Source organism: Panthera pardus, unplaced genomic scaffold (genome assembly GCF_024362965.1).
Source record: "Panthera pardus isolate Hobbes unplaced genomic scaffold, ASM2436296v1 HiC_scaffold_11, whole genome shotgun sequence".
NCBI lineage: Eukaryota > Metazoa > Chordata > Mammalia > Carnivora > Felidae > Panthera > Panthera pardus.
Window position 1 is genome coordinate 13,835,794 of NW_026526666.1, and position 17,203 is coordinate 13,852,996.

Sequence of the window (17,203 nt, forward strand, 5' to 3'; positions counted from 1 at the left end):
GTTAGCCTCCTGCAGTCTGAAGAAACCAGACACGGTCTCCTACCTTAGGCCCTACTAGGCAAAGCAGTAGTGCCAGCCCTGATTAGAGGGGATGTGAGTCCTATGAGGACAGCTCTGCCCTCAGCACTTGGCCTAGCCCAGCCTTCTGGAGGTTATGAGGTGAAGTAGCCTTTCCTCTTAGGGTGGTCATGGAGAGGCCATAGCCTAAATCAAGGCCCTTCTGGATGAGAACAAGCTAGGCTCTTGAGGAAGAGAAAGAGCCTTCTCTGCTCTAGGGAGAGTTCTGGGCTAGGAGTCCTTGGCAGGAGTGAATATCCACCCCAACCCCCTTCCCCTAGCTCAAGGGCCAGTTGCTAACTTCAGCCCCCAAATGAGAACACTTTATCCATCACATTTCAAATAAATTATAAATACATACACAGAATCCAAACAAAGTTCCAGTAGAAGCTGCTCACAGACCCTCACAGGGGCCAGTTTAGAGAAAAATGGTCACCTCTTTGTTCTCTGTGTCTCTGGAGCTGCAGGCAAAACTGTTCCCCCCTTTTCCTTGGGTAACCATGGGGACAGCTCAGGACAGAGAGAGGTTCAGACTTAGAAACACTCTCATCCCCATCTCCTCTCCTCTCTCCTCAAATCCCTCCCCCAAAATCTAAAAAGAAAAATAAAACAAAAAACCTAATTATTTCACTGAAGGATTCTGGAGCATTTGAGGATGTAAATCTCACACTCCCCCTGTCAAGTGGGGGAACTCTGACCCAAAGAAATGACGGGCCCCAAATCAAAGGTCCTGTATTCTGGGTACCCCAGTAAAGTGCACATTACTGGGGATGGTGTTTAGGGAGGTGAGAAGGTGGGAGGGGATGACTCAGTCCTGAGGAGAAATTGGCACAGGGCACATTCACCTTTGGGATGATAAGTGGGCTAATTGGCACTGGATCAGAAAATGGCTGGATTCTTCCTTCTTCATCCTTCCCTGAGCAGCCCTATGGCCAAGGCATACTGAAGTGCTTCGAGCTGGGTAGGAGATGGATGGCCCTTTCCCAGTCAGCATTAACTCTTAGGCCCTGGGGTCCAGAGAGGGACTGAAGGAGGTGTCAGAAAGAGGAGACATATCAAAGACAAATATGGAACTGGGTCCCGAAGTGAAGAAGCACCAATAGCATTGGCCTGCCCTGGACTGGGGGTTTGGGTGGGGAGGGATAGAGCCTGGGAGAAATGAGGAAGCAGGGGAGGAACAGAGGGCAAACCGAGAGGGTGTGTCCTTTCATAAAGGTGAGATAGGGGAGTATGAAAGAGGGGCCACAGAAGGAGTTTGGGGTTTGGGGGAAACGAGCAGAGAATGAGGAAGAAATAGGCCCATCCATCCATGTCCTGGGGCTCTGGGGCAACTTAGCCTCATGGTGGTCCTCTGGGCCCTTCCAAAGCCCCTATATGGCCCCATAGGAATGAGAGGAAAGCCTGGACAGACATGGAAAAGGATCTTGAATGCCTCAGACCCAAGAGATTGGGGAAAGGAGATGGACAGAGAGGTTGGAGGCAGAGAGGGCTAAAAGGGAGTTGCTCCTAGACCCCTCATCTAGTGTCCCCTGTGTGAGACTAAGCCCAAGAAGGAGGACAGGGAAGAAGGTCAGGGGTTTCTAAGGCAAGTACAAGTTTACTATTGGTGGAAGGTGCACCAGCCTGGAGGGGTGGGAGGGCTAAGGGAATAGAAGAAACTGCTTCCCCAGCAAGTTTCCTGGCTTCAGTTTCTTGAAGTTGCAACCCAGTTGCGATATATCTGCTCCCCATTGAGTCTGGGCCTCATCAAGAGCCCCTACAGGGCTGTCTTCTAGACTAGTTGGCCTCCTGGGTTCCCACATGGTAGGCTCTGTGGGCAAGCAGATGCCAGAGGAAAAAGTGGGAAGCATACCAGGCTCAGGCTGACTGGAGATCAGGGCAGACACAAGGCTTAGATAACAACCATTGAAGAGGGGTCACTAAACCACTGGTGGGCCCTTCATGCAAGGGACCAGGAAGAAGGCTGCCAGCCAATTTCCCCTCCCCCCACTTTTATTGAAGCTGACAGGTTGATAGAAGTGGCTGCTAGGAACCAGTCTCCTGCCCCCAACCCTTGCCTGCAACGGGAGGCTGTAAGTGGACGAGGAAGACCCCAAGCAAAATGTTGGGGTCCAGGCCGTAGACAAGAAGCACTGAGCTCCTGCCATCCGAGGCTCCAGCAAGAGGAGAGATAGGAAGCCACTGGTAGGGCCGCCGGGGTTTCTGACAGCTGATGCCTGCCCATCCATCGACGACGTCTCAAAGCTCAAAGCCCAGAATGATGGAGGAGGGGAGTTGGAGAAGGAGGAAGAGGGAGGTCCTGGAAGCTGGAGGTGGTTGAAGAGGTGCTGTCCTGTTCGGGAGTAGCCAGGTGGGAGCTGCTTACTGCTTCTCCACCGCTCCCTGCTCAGCTGCGCTCTCCTGGCTGGGGCCCTGGCCCTGGTCCTGGTCCTGGCCCTGCCCATGCCACGGGGTCTCCTTGAACACAAACCAACAGTTTCCGGCCCACAGGAAGAAGTTGATAAAGCCGAAGAGCTGCAAAGACATCAGGGAAGTTTGTGAGAATAGTAAGGGGGGAACTGTGGGAACAGGGAGGAGGAGTTCCTGTGGGGGGTGAAGGAAGAGGCACAGGGGGCTCAGAAGACTAAAACACAGAGAACTGGAGATACAGGCAGGGTTCAATGCTGATACCCACTAAGGGGCTCTCTGGCAAAAGCCCCTAACTGTCCACAGCATGCACCCAGGTTGTAGCTTGGTTGCTAGGAGAGTCTGGCCCCTGGAGTGAAGCATCATGCAAAGCAGAGCAAGGAGCAGGGGCTCTGGTGGCGCTTTCCAAAGCACTGTTAGGAGTGCCTTTTTCAAGGGTGGGTGTGACCAGAGCTGTCCAAGGTGCTCCTTTCTTAAGACCAGGGACCCAGCCCGGGCTATATTCAACTATTTATTCAAAAATACTTAAAAACCTATCAGCAGGAAGTATTGGGGTGGGGGAGGTGAACTGATGTCAAAGCAATTAGCCTCGAAATGCATTAAAAATCAGATGGTTTGATGGATGAAGGGAGGCGGGTAGATGTGTGATAAAGCAAGTCTAGTAAAATGTTAATGGTGCAGTTTAGGCGATGAGTGTGTGGGTGTTCATTGTAAAATTCTTTCAACTTTGATGTGTGAAAATTTTTACAATAAAATGTTGGGGGCTAAAACTGATCAGCAGGGTTCCAGCAAGTTCTAGAAGGCTCCCTGGTGTGCCAGCGATTAAACCCTTCAGTTGCTGGGCCTTGAAGAGTTCCAGGCCATTTTCAGGGCAGGGCTAAGGTGACAGGGGGCATTTGAAAAGCTTCAGGCCTCAGCTATCTACCAACTGATATGGAAAGATTTCCCCATTCTAACAACTGGGATGGCCAAACATGTGCATACCTGCCGGACCCACACCTGCCCAAAACCCCTTTCCAGTCTAGAGGCCTGAGTGACAGTGAACCCCTTCTCACTCACTCTGGGTCTGCTCCCAGCCGTGAGCCCAGCCACAGCCTGTGCTCTCCTTCATATGCTCGCATGTGCACACATACACACACAAACACATATTGTAAAGGAGGAGTGGGAAGCAGTCACAAAGGGCATGCCTGGATGTGGGGAGAAGGGAAATGGGAAGACAGAGTACAGAAGGAGGAAAGAACAGGAGGCTAAATGGCTCTTGGGTTCCCCCCAAACCAAAATGTCTTCTCAGGGTCAGCCAGGGACCAGCAGCCATCCTTAGGTGCTAGGGTCACCGGCTCCAGTTTTAAGGGATGCCAGCTGGAGAGACACCCTCTCTTTTTGTCCCAGAACCTGCTAGCCGGGACAGGCCTGGGCATCTGGGATAGCACTGCCTCCCCCGGTCCCCTTCAGTGGCCACAGGTCTCACCACAGAGATGTTGGCCAGTCCCATGGAGGGTGTGGCCCCAGCGCTGCACACTGCTTCCTCTCCATGGCACACAGACATGGCTGCGGTCAGGCTGGATGGCCGTGTGGCCCCCTTGATGTCTGTCAAGCCCTTGCCCCAGGCCGCTGCAGCTACCAGCCAGAAGAAGGTGAAGGAGACAGTCACACAGAAGTCCTGAAAGGAGCAGAGGGACAAGAAATACACTCAGAAAGACCCCCGTGATTACTTCTTTTCCTCTTGCCAGAATGCATTGGGATCCTGGGGTCCCAGGACAGCCACCTCTTCCTATCCTACCCAATATTTAGAACCTCTGGGAGCCCAGATCATCTTAAGGAATCTGTTCAATGCCACCAAAAGAACCCTGCTACCCAGGGCCACCCCTCCCCATGCCCTCAGAACTGAGGCCAGGCAACAATGTATCAAGGCACCTGCTGGTCAATGTTACCCCCACATCCAAGTGGCCTAAACTCCCCACTCTCCCCTTCAAGCTTTTCCTCTGGTCACCATTGTTCAGCTACAACTGGTGTCAGAGTGAGAGCAGACTGCAAGAGACAAATGGGGTCCCCTGAAGCACCCCTTCCACCTTGCATGCCTGGGATAGGGAGACAGTAAAGGGGGAATGATATTAATGATAGCCAACACTTACTGAAGCTAACTATATACCAGATATTTTACATGCATTTTCACTTCATCTCCCCCAAACACTATGAAATGGGTATTATTTTTTTTATGTTTCTTTTTTTTTTTTTTTTTTTTGAGAGAGAGAGAGAGAGAGAGAAAGAAAGACAGAACACAAGTGGGGAAGGGGCAGAGAGAGAGGGAAACACAGTATCTGAAGCAGGCTCCAGGTTCAGAGTCATCAGCACAGAGGCTGACCCAGGAACCCACAAACTGTGACCTCATGACCTGAGGCGAAGTGGGACACTTAACACCCCCTGAGCCACCCAGGCGCCACCGAGATGGGTATTATTTTATCCCCATTTTATATTGAGGAAACTGAGGTTTATAGAGGATAAGTGGCTTGTCCAAGAGCACACAGCCAGTAAGGGACCGCCCTGGAATTTGAACCCAGGCAGCCCAACTCCAGAGCCCACTTCTTGATGCTGTTATGCCTCCTGTGAGCACAGCAAGTGACAGAAAGTTGGTAGAGGCAGAGTCATCGGAGCTGTGGGAACCACAGAACCCGAAGGGATCAACAAGGAAGAGCTGGCAGGGAGATTCAGGAGCTTCCACATATGGGTGTCCTCCCCTCTCACTCTGACATCAGTCTCAGAAAGCACATCTCTCAGTTTCTCCATCCCACTTCTGGCCTCTGCTTACTCACCACCAGGGGGAAACGCTTGTTCTCTGCGTAGAGGTTGTGGAAGCGCAGGTAGACAACTAGTGCAGCCATGGTGTAGAAGAAGGAAAAGATGCCCAGGGTCACAAAGAACTCAGCGGGAGCAGAGAAATCCCCCATCAGGTGCATAGTCTTGGAGGTGGAGTCATCATCGCAGAGGGGCATCTCATACTGGACCCGGTTCAACCTGCAGGTGGCAGGGGATGCCATCCTAAGCTCGGGGCAATCCTCTTCCTGTGGAGGCAGAGGACTGTACCTGCCCTAGGGGTAGTCCTGTGCTCATTCTCACCCTGGGACTCTTACAGAGCCAAGAAAGGGGGTGTGTGGGGAGGAATGCTTCTGGAGGGAACCCTGCAGTCAAGGCAGGAATCTCCCTGGAATTCTGGTCAAACTCTACCTCCCATTCAGCCACTACCCCACTCTCGTCTACTTTGCCCAGATATGGTGACCATGTAGTTCCAAGGATCTCCAGGGCCCTTCAGGTCACTACCACAATAATCCATCTATTTCTTATAGCCAAACCACCAGGGAGATCAGCTTCATTTTGCCCCTGGGAAAGGGGCACACAGGCCCACAGTGGCCAGGTTAGTTTGGACTTTCCCATTCCCAGGCCTTAGTCAGGCCCCCCAAATGAGACTATATGGGATAAAATAAGGAGAGAAAAACAAACACCCTGCAATATACAAGAGATAGTTAATCGTTGGTACTAAAAATTTCTGGAAAGACAAGTCCTATTCCCAGTTCTCCTCTGAACAGTTGGGACTCCCTCCCTAAGCTCCCAAGTAGCCCAGAAAGAGTATTCTTTTCTGCCTCCTGGTCAAGGTGCACATCCTTGTACTCTAGTGGTACCAGGTGAGCACCCCATGTCAACTCTTTAGGATCTTAGTACTAACAAGTTCCCTAACCTTCAAGGCAGGGAGGAGGTTGCTGAAGGTCAGAAGGACCTGCCCAACTAGCTGAGACTCCTATAAGCCTCCATCCCCAATTGCATGGTTTTTTTCTGTAGGAACTATGTTACACCTGCTATTGGTTATCTATGGACTGGAACATTATTATGACAATGATCGATCTGAGGTTCCCCGATATTTTTCTATGGTTAGTCTGAAATTCCTAAAGGGTGGAAAGGACCCAAGTCCTGTAGTTCTATTTGAACCTGGAGCGGCACTCAAAAAAAGGCCTTTAAGTTTCTGGAGAAGGAAGAGACCAAGCAGGTCCTGCCAAATAAGCGAGAGAGGCTGTGTGGGGTCAGAATCAATTCCTGCTCACCTGAAGGGATAGCCGAACAAAACAATGATGGAGCTCACATCCTTGGCTTCGTTGTTGCAGCGAACTGTTGCTCCTGTCTCCCCGCTGTAGGAGCCGCAGGACCCGAAGGCGAAAATAGCAAAGAGCTGAGGGAGAGGGAAGCCCCTTTGAGAGTCGGAAGGTATATCTCATCAGAACCACCTTCTGACTCTTAACAGGTGCAGATACTGTGGAGGGGACCAGGATTTCCTTTAATCAACTCCCTCCTGGGTAGGGACCCATGGCTTCCATTGGTCTTCCAGCCTCAGGATGCTGTGTTCACTGCATCTGAGTCCTGGACCAAACAGTCAAATGAATGAGGTTGACTTTGAGTGGTGTCTGGGGGGAAGATAGAGAGAAAGAAGAAATGGACAGTTTCCACATCTCCCCATTGGATGTGACTGTGGAGAATATAGGTAGCCTCCTTAAGATGATAAGCAACACAATTTAGGCTTTTGGAAACTTCTAGGATAAAGGTGGACTTCCTAGGAATAGATTCCTCTGTGATGAGATCAGGCATGCTTTGGGATTCTTTCCATTTCTCCTTTGAAGCTGTCATTGAATCTTGTGGTTACCTTGTTGCTAACTTCCAGGGGCTTCCAGCCTCACTGGAGGTATAGCTAGAAGTGGCAACTTCCACTTCCACCAAGCCTTCAGAGGGCCAAGCAGGGAAGAGCTATGCTCCTCTTCCTCCAAAGGTACTTTTCCTTGCAGCAACAATGCTGGCTGCGTCAATGCTGACAGTCCTGGCCCACGCCCAGAGCAAAGTACCTTCCACTTGCCTTATCAGCCTCCACTGTTCCCCCCGCAGTGTTTCCCCTTGTTATCTGTTGATGCTGCCATTGCTCAGTGTTAAGAACCAGAAGCATTTCAGGTCACTTGAATTGTTTTCCTCTCCACCTTTCATCACATTTTACTAAACCTCCTGTCTTGAGTGAAATGAAATTTCCTCAACCTATGATTTTCTAATTTCTTTCTGGGGAAACACACTGGTTAGAAAAGGAGGTGAGAAACTGGAATCTCTTATCCTCCCGCATCATCTGTTCAGGCCCCGTTTCCTGTGCACTTACCTTATACGGGCTTGTATATGATGTAATCATTCTTATTAAGCACAGAGCTTATTCTGTTAATGATCATTTTCTGTATGTTTCTCCATATCTTGGACATTAAGCACCTAGAAGACAGCTCATCTACATCCCAGGCTTGCACCCAGAGTTTAGAATAGAGTTATGTGCACGTGATTTTGCTAACTCTTGATAGCGTTATGGAGTTTTGAAAAGAGACCTGGATTAGGAGTTTGGAAATCTGGATTCTAGTCCTGGCCCTGTCACTGATGAGCTGGGTGACCTCTAATAAATAACTCTGTTCTCGGAGTCTCAGTTTTCCCGTCTGTTAAACAAGGGGTTTGGAGCAGGCAATCGAGAGGCCTTTCTCCCACTGGATGGGGATAATACTATCAGCGTGCTCTTGGCCGGGCTTGCAGGCAGCTGTGCTCTGCCCCTCGGCGGTGTCCAGTGCCACTGCCCCGCCTTGCATTGCCTGCCCTGGCAGATCTTCTCCATGCTGGAGCCATTGACCCATCTCTAAAGGTCACAATGAGCACCTCTGTTTCCAGGAGGTTTAGTTCAGACAACTGAGAATTGTCTCCATTGTAAAAAAACATCCAGGAAAGGAGACAGTATAACTCTCTCCAATGCCTGAATAGCCTCCTCATCTGGCTTAATTTACAGAGACTGCAGTAGAGCCCTGTTTGCTTATCTTGACAGAGCTGAAGAGAATTTGCCCAAAGCCTCTGCATCATTACCCTTTATATACTCCAAGCCTCCTCACTGGCATAACAATGATGCTTCTCTAGCTCTTCCTCATAGGAATTCTCTAACTTTTGTCAGCTCTATGAGCCTCTTGCAAGTAGCTTCTGGTGCTCAGAACTGGACACACAATTTAGAGTATCACATTCTAAGAAGGGCAGCATAGTTTTACCCAATAAAGTCCCCTAAGAAAATAGGTATTCCTAACTTGGGGCAACGGATGGTGAGTTATGGAGCCTTCTCTTCACTAGCACTTCCTTGACAGGCACTCCTGAACATCTACAGAAAGAGGACACTTATGGAGCACTTACTGTGTACTGGCACTGTCCTAAGCACTATCATTTAGTAGTGAATAAAAGAGAAAAATCTCTGTCTTCATGGAGCCTGTACTCTAGAGCTGCACTATCCACAATGCTACGTAGCCACTAGCCAAGTGTGGCTATTTACATTCAACTTCATTAAAATTTAAAACAATTAAAAATTCACAGTGACTCAGTCACATTTAGCCACATTTCAGGTGCCACATTTCAATAGCCACACGTGACTGGCAGGTACCATATTGGACAACACAGATAATAGAACTTTTTCGTCACTGCCCAAAGTTCTTCTATGTCTGGATGATCACCTTGAGGTTCTGAAAATCCTGAATCCTGCTCTCTGATTCCTCAGAGAGTGAAATATACCATGAATAACTTTAGCACTAGCTGCATCCTCTTCTATTCTGATTCTTTGAAAGTCAGGAATCCCTAAACACCTTACATAGCTCTTTATCAACCAGAATATATAATTAAATCTGAACATCACACAGTCACGAGATGACAAATCTCATGAAGTTTCTTATGTAAGTGGACAATGGGAAAAATCTGAGGGGAACTTCATAGATTCACAGGACGGCAGAGCAAAAAAGATCTTACAGATTATCAAGCCCCATGGTCTCATTTCACAGAGGTAGAAACTAAAGTCCCAAAAGATTAAGTGACTCTCCCAGGGTCACATTTAGCCATTGTGAGGGCCAGCCTTAGAATTCACATCTCTTGATTCCCTGTCCAGTGCTCTTTCTACTTAATCAACGAACAGTTATTAAGCATTATTGTGCCAAGTGCTGGAAACACAAAGATGAGTAAGACCCGGTACCTTCTTTTAAGAGTTTACATCCAGAAAAAGAAAAAAAAAAAAACAGTGTCATGCTCAAACAAATAAATAAAATAAAATTCTGCATCATAAAATTATTGAGGCTAAAAAAGGGGATCTCTCCTGTGTTCAGGGAGGATTGTAAGGAGGCAGGGAGTAGCTCTGCACCTGGCATGCAGGAGCAGAGAAAGACACACTGCCCCAGCCCATTCCACCTTTCTGTACCAGATTTGCTTTCTTCCCTAAATGTACCAGGTGACTGAACCACTGGGAAGAGCGGGAAAGAACTGAAACCGTCCGTGTCACCAAGCATAAGGGTTTCTGAGTTGAGCAAACTGCTCCAAAAGAACAGGAGCCAAGGAGAAAGAGAGAGACAGAGACAGAGAGAGAGTCCCTGAGACAGGGAAGGGGTGGATCTCTGAAGTTCTGATGCCAACCTTCCACCTTCCTCCTCTTGGACCTGTATTGCTAGGGACAGAGATGGTCCTATATTGCTCTCCACACCCTCCTCCTCCTGCCTCTGTATCTCTTTGGGAAAGATGTCAAAATAACCTTGCCAGTTAGGTGCTGACTTACTTGATGGTGATGATCCTTTGTCAGCCTTGGGGACACTACCATCCCTAGTTAGTGCAGAGCACAAGACAAGATCTCCCCTCCAATCTTACCCCTACAGTCATCTTATTGGTTTGATGGACTCTAATAGTATTCATTCTCATTTCCCCACACCAACTGAAATAGTTTATTTTCATTATAGAGACCCCAGAGCCAAGTAAGTGGCTTTGGCACCTCAAATTATTGATCAGGGGTACAGTTGATAATGATATGACTTATTATGGGAACAGTGACAGAGTAATCCAGGAGATTCCTTTGTGCCTTACCCTCAAAGTGAGGATCTGGCAGTGATATTTGAATAATCCAACCAAAGGACAAGTCTAGCTGAGAGTATGCATAAAGAGGAGATTTGGGGGAAAGGGGAGGTTTGGGAACAGGAGGAAAGGGAACCAACACTTGCTGAATATCTCCTGGACTGTCTGGGCTGAATGCTTGGATGCTTTACAGAAATTACCTCTTATAATCCTCCCAGTGAACCCATGAGATGGATCTTACCCTCATTTACAGGTAAGAAACCGAGGCCCACAAAGATTTTGTTACTTACCCTAGGTACCTCAGATTCTATGGCTAGAAAGCAGAGGACGCTGCATTTAAACCAAAGCCCATTGACCTAAAAATCTGCCTTTTTCCTTTTTTAAGGAAACCAGTTCTTTAATACTTGGTCTATACCCGTGTTATTTTGCTAGCTTTCTGTAGACTTAGTGAGACTCCAGAACTGGGAATTGAAGTGAGATTAATTTCTGAATTAAAAAAAAGCCAAGCTCTAAGCCAAGCTCCTGAATAATAAAAGACTAACATTGCTTTCTTCTTACTAGGATTCCAGCAAAATTGCTTTTTGATAACAATGACAACAAGTTTTCAAGTATCATTACGATAAACGCAAGATCTGTGTTTTCTTTTTCTTTTTCGTTTTTTTCCTTTTCCAGTCAGGGTCATTTGATCCCCTCCAATAAGGAAATGAGTGAAAATCCCAAATGACATTTTCACTGTCATTTCTGGTGCTGGTTCCTGTGTACTTTTATATTAGCTCATCCTGCAGAGACTCAGGCAAGTGAAACTCACGCTCTGAATTCAGGCTGCTAGGATGGCAGTAAAGCAAATCATGTCTCCCTTTGATGCTGCCCTTCAAATGAAGGCTAAGTTCAGAGTCTAGCCCTGGGCCCCTGGATTTAGCACTATGAGAGAAAGGCATCACCCCCCTCTAAGAAGCTGAGGATCATAAAAGTCAAATGGTTCTTAACTCTTAGGGATCAGTGCTGACCCTGGGAGGAGACTGGATCATTTTCCTAGGCATTGTTTTGTGCAGCCTTTACAGAAATGTGGGTATTGGAGGAGGAGGGCATTGAGAAAAGGATAGAAGGATTGAAGAGGGAAGCTTTACAGAATCCCCCCATGAAGGATGATTCCATGGTCTAATAACCTCATTGTTTCCCTCATCCCTTGACAGTCTTTCTCAAATTTCCCTTAGATCCATTTGTCTAGTTTAATGATAAAATTGTACTCTTATATTTCAGGTTCTGCTCCTCATAATGGTTCCCTAGTTCTGGATGGCAGTCACATGGAGCCTTAATAACATTCTTATATGGCCACCACTGGTACTCAAGTGGTGGGTCAGAACAGGGAAGTGGGGGGAGGTGAAAGCTCAGTCAGCAGTCCATCCAACTGCTCTTGAGGCAGTAGGGAGAGTGGAAAGTCCCCATCAGATCCCAGAGTTTGCACTTGGGAGCTCCTTGCCTGGCCTGTAGCCCCAGTCAAGGTCTCAGATATCCACAGATAACCCCAAATGCACTATTGCCCCTGAATTCCAGATCTGATGATTCTCATCCAAACAATGATTCAGGCAGGACTCAGTGACACAGTGCTAACTCCTGTCTCCAGTGAGTTAAAAGCCCTTTAGAACTCAATCATCCTCAGTATTAACAGTAACTTATTCCCTAGCTGAATTCTGTGCTGAAAGCACATTAATTAAGTTATTCACACACCATTTGGTGTGTGGACTGTCTAACTTAAATCTCTTCAGTTATAGTGCACTAAATGCTCCCAACTAGTTTTCATGATTTGAAAGAATGACTGCACCTGTCCACATTCCTAACTTATACTCAGGAGGCCTTGGGCACTTACAAGGACAGAGAACATACCAATATCTCAAAGCACCAGTGAGGCAAGGAGATGGTATTTGCCCTGGACAGTTACAGAGGAAACTGAGGCCATGGGCAAGTGATTTCTTCAAGGTCACAGGGTGAGTCTAATGAAGGACAATATTCTAGCATACCAACCATTTAGAGCAGAAGGAGACCCTCGGGATGGTGTGATCAACATTTAACTAATGTTGAAAACTGAGGTCCAAAGAAGTGACTTGCCCTAGGTCACATAGCTGGAAAAGGCAGGACCACATCTGAAACCCAGAGCCCCAGCTTCCCAGCTCAATGTTTTATCTTATTCTACAAGCCACATTTTGGCCATAGTGTGACTTTTATTGTCTTGATATTTTTTCTTTTATTTAATCCTAGAGCCATAGGCTTCATTCATTCCTTCATTCATTCATTCACTCTCTTACTCAGTTACAGGAACCCAGATTACTTTAGTGATCTCAGCAGGACAACCGCCAGCCAGCCAGGACCCTGTCTCCCGAGTCAACCTTCAGGATCAGTCAGCTCCTGGTGGGTTTGGAGGCCGGATGGTTTCCCTCGCCCGCCTCATTCCCTCCTCTGCCCTCCGTGGATTTCCTTCTCCTCCTTGTCCTCCCTCCCCCCTCCTGCCACCGAAGAGTGGTATGTGCAGGATCAGAGTTCTGGAAAGGTTACACCCGGGTCCTCTCGCTCGGGTGAAATGTGAGCGCCCTGGGCAAGGGCTCCTTGCACATAGAAGGACCGAATCCCGGACTCCAAATGCCTTGCTCCTCACCCTCCTGCCATCAAGTGCTGGAGAAGCACCCCGGCCGCCCCTCCCCCGCCCACCTGTCGCCGCCCCCCACCCTTCCGCCAGGGCCGGCCGCAGCACCTCCCCGCCCCCCACTCCCGCCACATTGCTTCGGGTCAGCGTCACAGTCCAGGCTCCCGAAATAGCCCGCGGCTGGAGCATCGACTCACCCACTGGAGAACTTTGATGAAGCCCAGAGGCTCCTCCAGCCGCCTCCAGCGCATGCCCACCAGCAGACGGTCCACCTGCGGACACGGGGCCGACGAGGGGTCAGGGCGGTGGGGGGCCCAGGAAAGCGCCGGTTTTCCTCCCACTCCCACTCGGGAGAGGGGACGGAATAAGGGTCCGGCCCAACCCTGAGGTGGAGAAGGGGTGGTAAGACAGCCTCGGGCGCGCGGGGAGTACCTGCTGGCGCGGTGACTTGTCCGCTGCGCGACTCGGGCCCTCGGTCGAAGACATGCTGGCGCAGCGGGTCCGGGGCGCAGCGCGGGGGCTCGGCTCCCTGGCCGGGAGGCTGTGGGCACCGCGGTCGGCCCGGCGACTGCTGGCCGGCGGCGGGGGCAGCGAGCGGTGCGGGAGCGCGGACGGCCGTCGGCGGCCCGGGCTCCAGGCTGGCGGGACGGGTCGCGGGGGCGCTGCAGCTCGCGCTCGCGGAGGCCGGGACCGAGGCTCAGGCCCTCCGGCTGCAGAAAGCCCTCGAGTCCGATTCAAACTTCTGTCAAACTCGGGAGCGCACTTGGCAGCCGAGTCACGTGGCGTGCGCTCGCGAACCCTCCTCCCGCCCCCTCTGCCCCCCGTCGGCCGGCAGGGCGCCTTAAAGGGACCTGTGGCTTCTGCGGGCAGTTTGGCCGCGAGGGGGTTCAAGTTCGTTGCCAGAAGCCTCCAGCGCCAGTCCCAAGCCGTACACGACAGCCGCTCCAACTCATGGCCAAAGTCGGAACTAGCCTGGCGCTCTGGAACGCACGGGTTCTTGTTTTATCTTTTCCTATTTGCGTGGATTTGGAGCCGCTCTGCGCCGTTTTTCTCTTCTTCCACACCACAATACCCAGAACCGACAGGATTTTCATCAAGCATTATCAGTGTTGAGATAAGCTTCTAAACCTTAAGGTTAACAAACTGCTTGCTTTCAAAATCTCCAAAAGCCACTACAAGAGGGAATGGGCAACAGAACAGAAATTGCTCACTTTTTATTGTCTTGTTACGCTATTGTTTAATTTTTTAACAACAAAAGGTATTCATATATTAATGACTTAAAAGTTATTAATCATTAAAAAGTATAAACTCGATCTCCTTTAAAACGGAGAGTGAAAATAGTCTTTGAGGAATAGGGAACTTAGAGAATAATTTGCATTGAAAAGTTGACATTGTTGCATTATGATTGACCTTCAATCGGTGCCTAATTTTCAAAAAGTGTTAGTCAGGAGCCCCAAGTTAGCAATCATGAATATTACACATTCGGTTTACTGGATTGTAAGTGTAAGTAGTGTAAGTGTAAGTAGTGAAAGGTTAAGTGATTTGTCCAAGGTCACTGAGTGAGCCATGGGGCGGCAACCAGGTGGAAAGAACCAGCCTGTGACTCTGAAGAATTGACTTGTAAATATGGATCCCCCTCGTCACAAAGTCATTAATTGGAGTTCTCCTCTGGTAATTTAGAATGACTGCTTTTTGAGCAAACATTTAGCTCTTGTTAATACAATTCATTCCCTCATTGAGCAAGTGCTTTCCCGAGGTTGGGGTAGAAGGGAGTGACTGGACTTGAAAGAAACTTCTCTAGCATATTTCCATTGCAAATCTAGAGGAAATAAGAAACAACTGAGTCCCCAATCCAATTTTTAACACATTGTTCTGCAGTTTGAGGTTCCTTTACTATAGAATAGGAATAATAGTGTCTGCCCTACTTATTGCATCAGGTCAGCATGAGGATTAAGTGGTGTAAGGTGTGTAAATGCCCACACTACACAAATATGAAATAATACTTATTACCAATGGTCTACAACAATATGCATACAACATATAACACAATCAGAAAAGAATTCAGAATAATCCAACAAAAATCCCACACATCTAGGAACCAACCTTATTAAATTTTAACACTTTTCCTGGTTTGTCTCAAATCCATTCTTTAGGGGCTCCTAGGTGGCTCAGCCGCCTCAGGTCATGGTCTCATCGTTCATGAATTTGAGCCCCATATTGGGCTTGCTACAGTCACTGCAGAGCCTGCTTCAGATCCTCTGTCCCCTTCTCTCTTGGTCCCTCCTCCCCTTGCATGTGCGCACGCACGTGCGCGCTCCTTCTCTGTCTCAAAAAAAAAAAAATTCATTCTTTAACAAAATACAAAATTGCATATAAAACAAAACCTGTGCATACTGTGATATCATTCCCTCCCTCTTTCCTTCCTCCCCAGAAGTAACCACTATCCTACCCTGAATTTGTTTATTATTAGCTTCATGCATATTTTAATACTTTTGCTGTATAATGACTTATATCTATATGCAATACATTAAATTTACCAGATTTACTATTGTTTCTCACATGGTTTTAAACTTTATCTAAATATTGTGCTTTAGGTAACCTTTAGCTCGTGGTTTTTTTGTTGTTTGTTGTTGTTGTTTTTTACTTAACAGTGGGTTTATGAGAGTCATCTAACCTGAGGCATACACCTTTTAGTCCCTTCATTTTAACCATATAGAATTCCACAACATACATATACCACAGTGTATTATTCACATATTGATGGACATTTAGGTTATTTCCAAATATTTACTCTTCTAAACAGTGTTGCACTGAATGTGTACACACAGCACTGAATTTCCAACTTTCTTTTTTTTTTCCTCTCTCTCAAACACAAACCTTGGTAAGAGACCAATTCTTATGACATGACCATTATATAAACTGAAACAAACATTTCATAAAACATTCTCATTATTTTCTATTCCATTTCATTAAAAAAAAAAAAAATCTGGCCATCCAAAAGCCAATGTAAGTTTTTCGAGGCCTAAAATTTATACAATTTGGGGGCCCCCTTTAGAAAAATAATACAAAATTAGTAACCAGACCTTGGAAGAAGCTTTGTAAGTGAGGGAGCCTGAAGCTTAAGTATCATGAGTTTCAGGGTAAATATCTCTCTGAGGAGACATACTAGATTGATTTAATGATTCACTAATAATGAGTTTCTACCAACAGTTTGATATTGTTCTATACCTAAAAGTGAGCCAGCTAGGGCATATGATGTGAACATTTCAACTTTGAGTTGGTTTTTTTTTTTTTTTTTTTTTTTTTTTTTAATTTATTTTTGGGACAGAGAGAGACAGAGCATGAACAGGGGCAGGGCAGAGAGAGAGGGAGACACAGAAACAGACCGCGAGATCGTGACCTGGCTGAAGTTGGACGCTTAACCGACTGCACCACCCAGGCGCCCCTCAACTTTGAGTTTTGATAAATGTATATACTCATGCAACCACCACCATGATCAAGATATAGAATATTTCCATCATTCCAAAGAGCTCCTTCTTGCCCTTTTGTAGTCAATCCTCATGCAACTACTGATCTGCACTCTGTCATTATAATTTAGTTTCGCTTTTTTCTAGAATTGCAAATAAATGGAATTATGCAGTATGTACTGTTTTGTGTCTGGCTTTTTTTTTCACTCTGCATAGTTTTTGAGATTCATGTATATTGTTGTGCTTATCAGTAGATTGCTTCTTTTTGTGCTGAATAGTATTCCATCCATATTATGAAATATGATCCGTTGCAGTTTATCTAGTCAATTGCCAAAGTATATTTGAGTTGTTCCTTTTTTTCTTTATTCTTTTTTAGCTGTTTTGAGTAGACCTGACATAAACATTCTTGTATAGGCTTTTGAGTGAATATAAGTATTTATTTCTAGGGTAAATACCCAGAAATGAGAATTCTAGGTCATGTGTAAATAAATGTTCTTAACTTTATATAAAACTATCAAACTGTTTTCAAGAGTGGCTGTACCATTTTGCTTTCCCACCAACAATGTATTCCAGGTGCTTTGCATCTTCTCCAGCACTTGGTATTATTAGCTGTTTTGGGGTTTGTTTTGGCTTTTTGTTTCTTTCTCTTTTTTTAGCCATTCTGATAGGCAAATGGTGGTATCTCTTTGTGGTTTTAATTTGCATTTCCCCAATGGCTAAT

The 17,203-nt window shown here is 47.2% G+C and overlaps 1 protein-coding gene across 1 annotated transcript; it reads right to left on the minus strand.

The window, feature by feature from the left end:
* Positions 1 to 388: 388 nt before the first annotated feature.
* SYPL2 (synaptophysin like 2) lies at positions 389 to 13,795 on the minus strand. The gene is made up of 6 exons (XM_019457746.2): positions 13,448 to 13,795; positions 13,213 to 13,287; positions 6,555 to 6,679; positions 5,274 to 5,475; positions 3,932 to 4,123; positions 389 to 2,571 (listed from the first exon to the last, which is right to left on the minus strand). Exons 1-6 carry the CDS (start codon positions 13,499 to 13,501, stop codon positions 2,419 to 2,421), a joined length of 801 nt encoding a protein of 266 aa, XP_019313291.1. The 5' UTR covers positions 13,502 to 13,795; the 3' UTR covers positions 389 to 2,418.
* Between the last annotated feature and the right edge of the window lie 3,408 nt (positions 13,796 to 17,203).

What these genes read in the sequence shown, in the direction of transcription:
- SYPL2 (XM_019457746.2), bottom strand. Translation starts at nt 13,501, where the DNA reads ATGTCTTCGACCGAGGGCCCGAGTCGCGCAGCGGACAAGTCACCGCGC. An exon ending in TTGTTCGGCTATCCCTTCAG is followed by an intron (nt 5,476 to 6,554) that starts GTGAGCAGGAAT and finishes TGCCACCTGCAG; the next exon opens with GTTGAACCGGGTCCAGTATG. An exon ending in GACTGGCCAACATCTCTGTG is followed by an intron (nt 2,572 to 3,931) that starts GTGAGACCTGTG and finishes ATGTCTTTGCAG; the next exon opens with CTCTTCGGCTTTATCAACTT.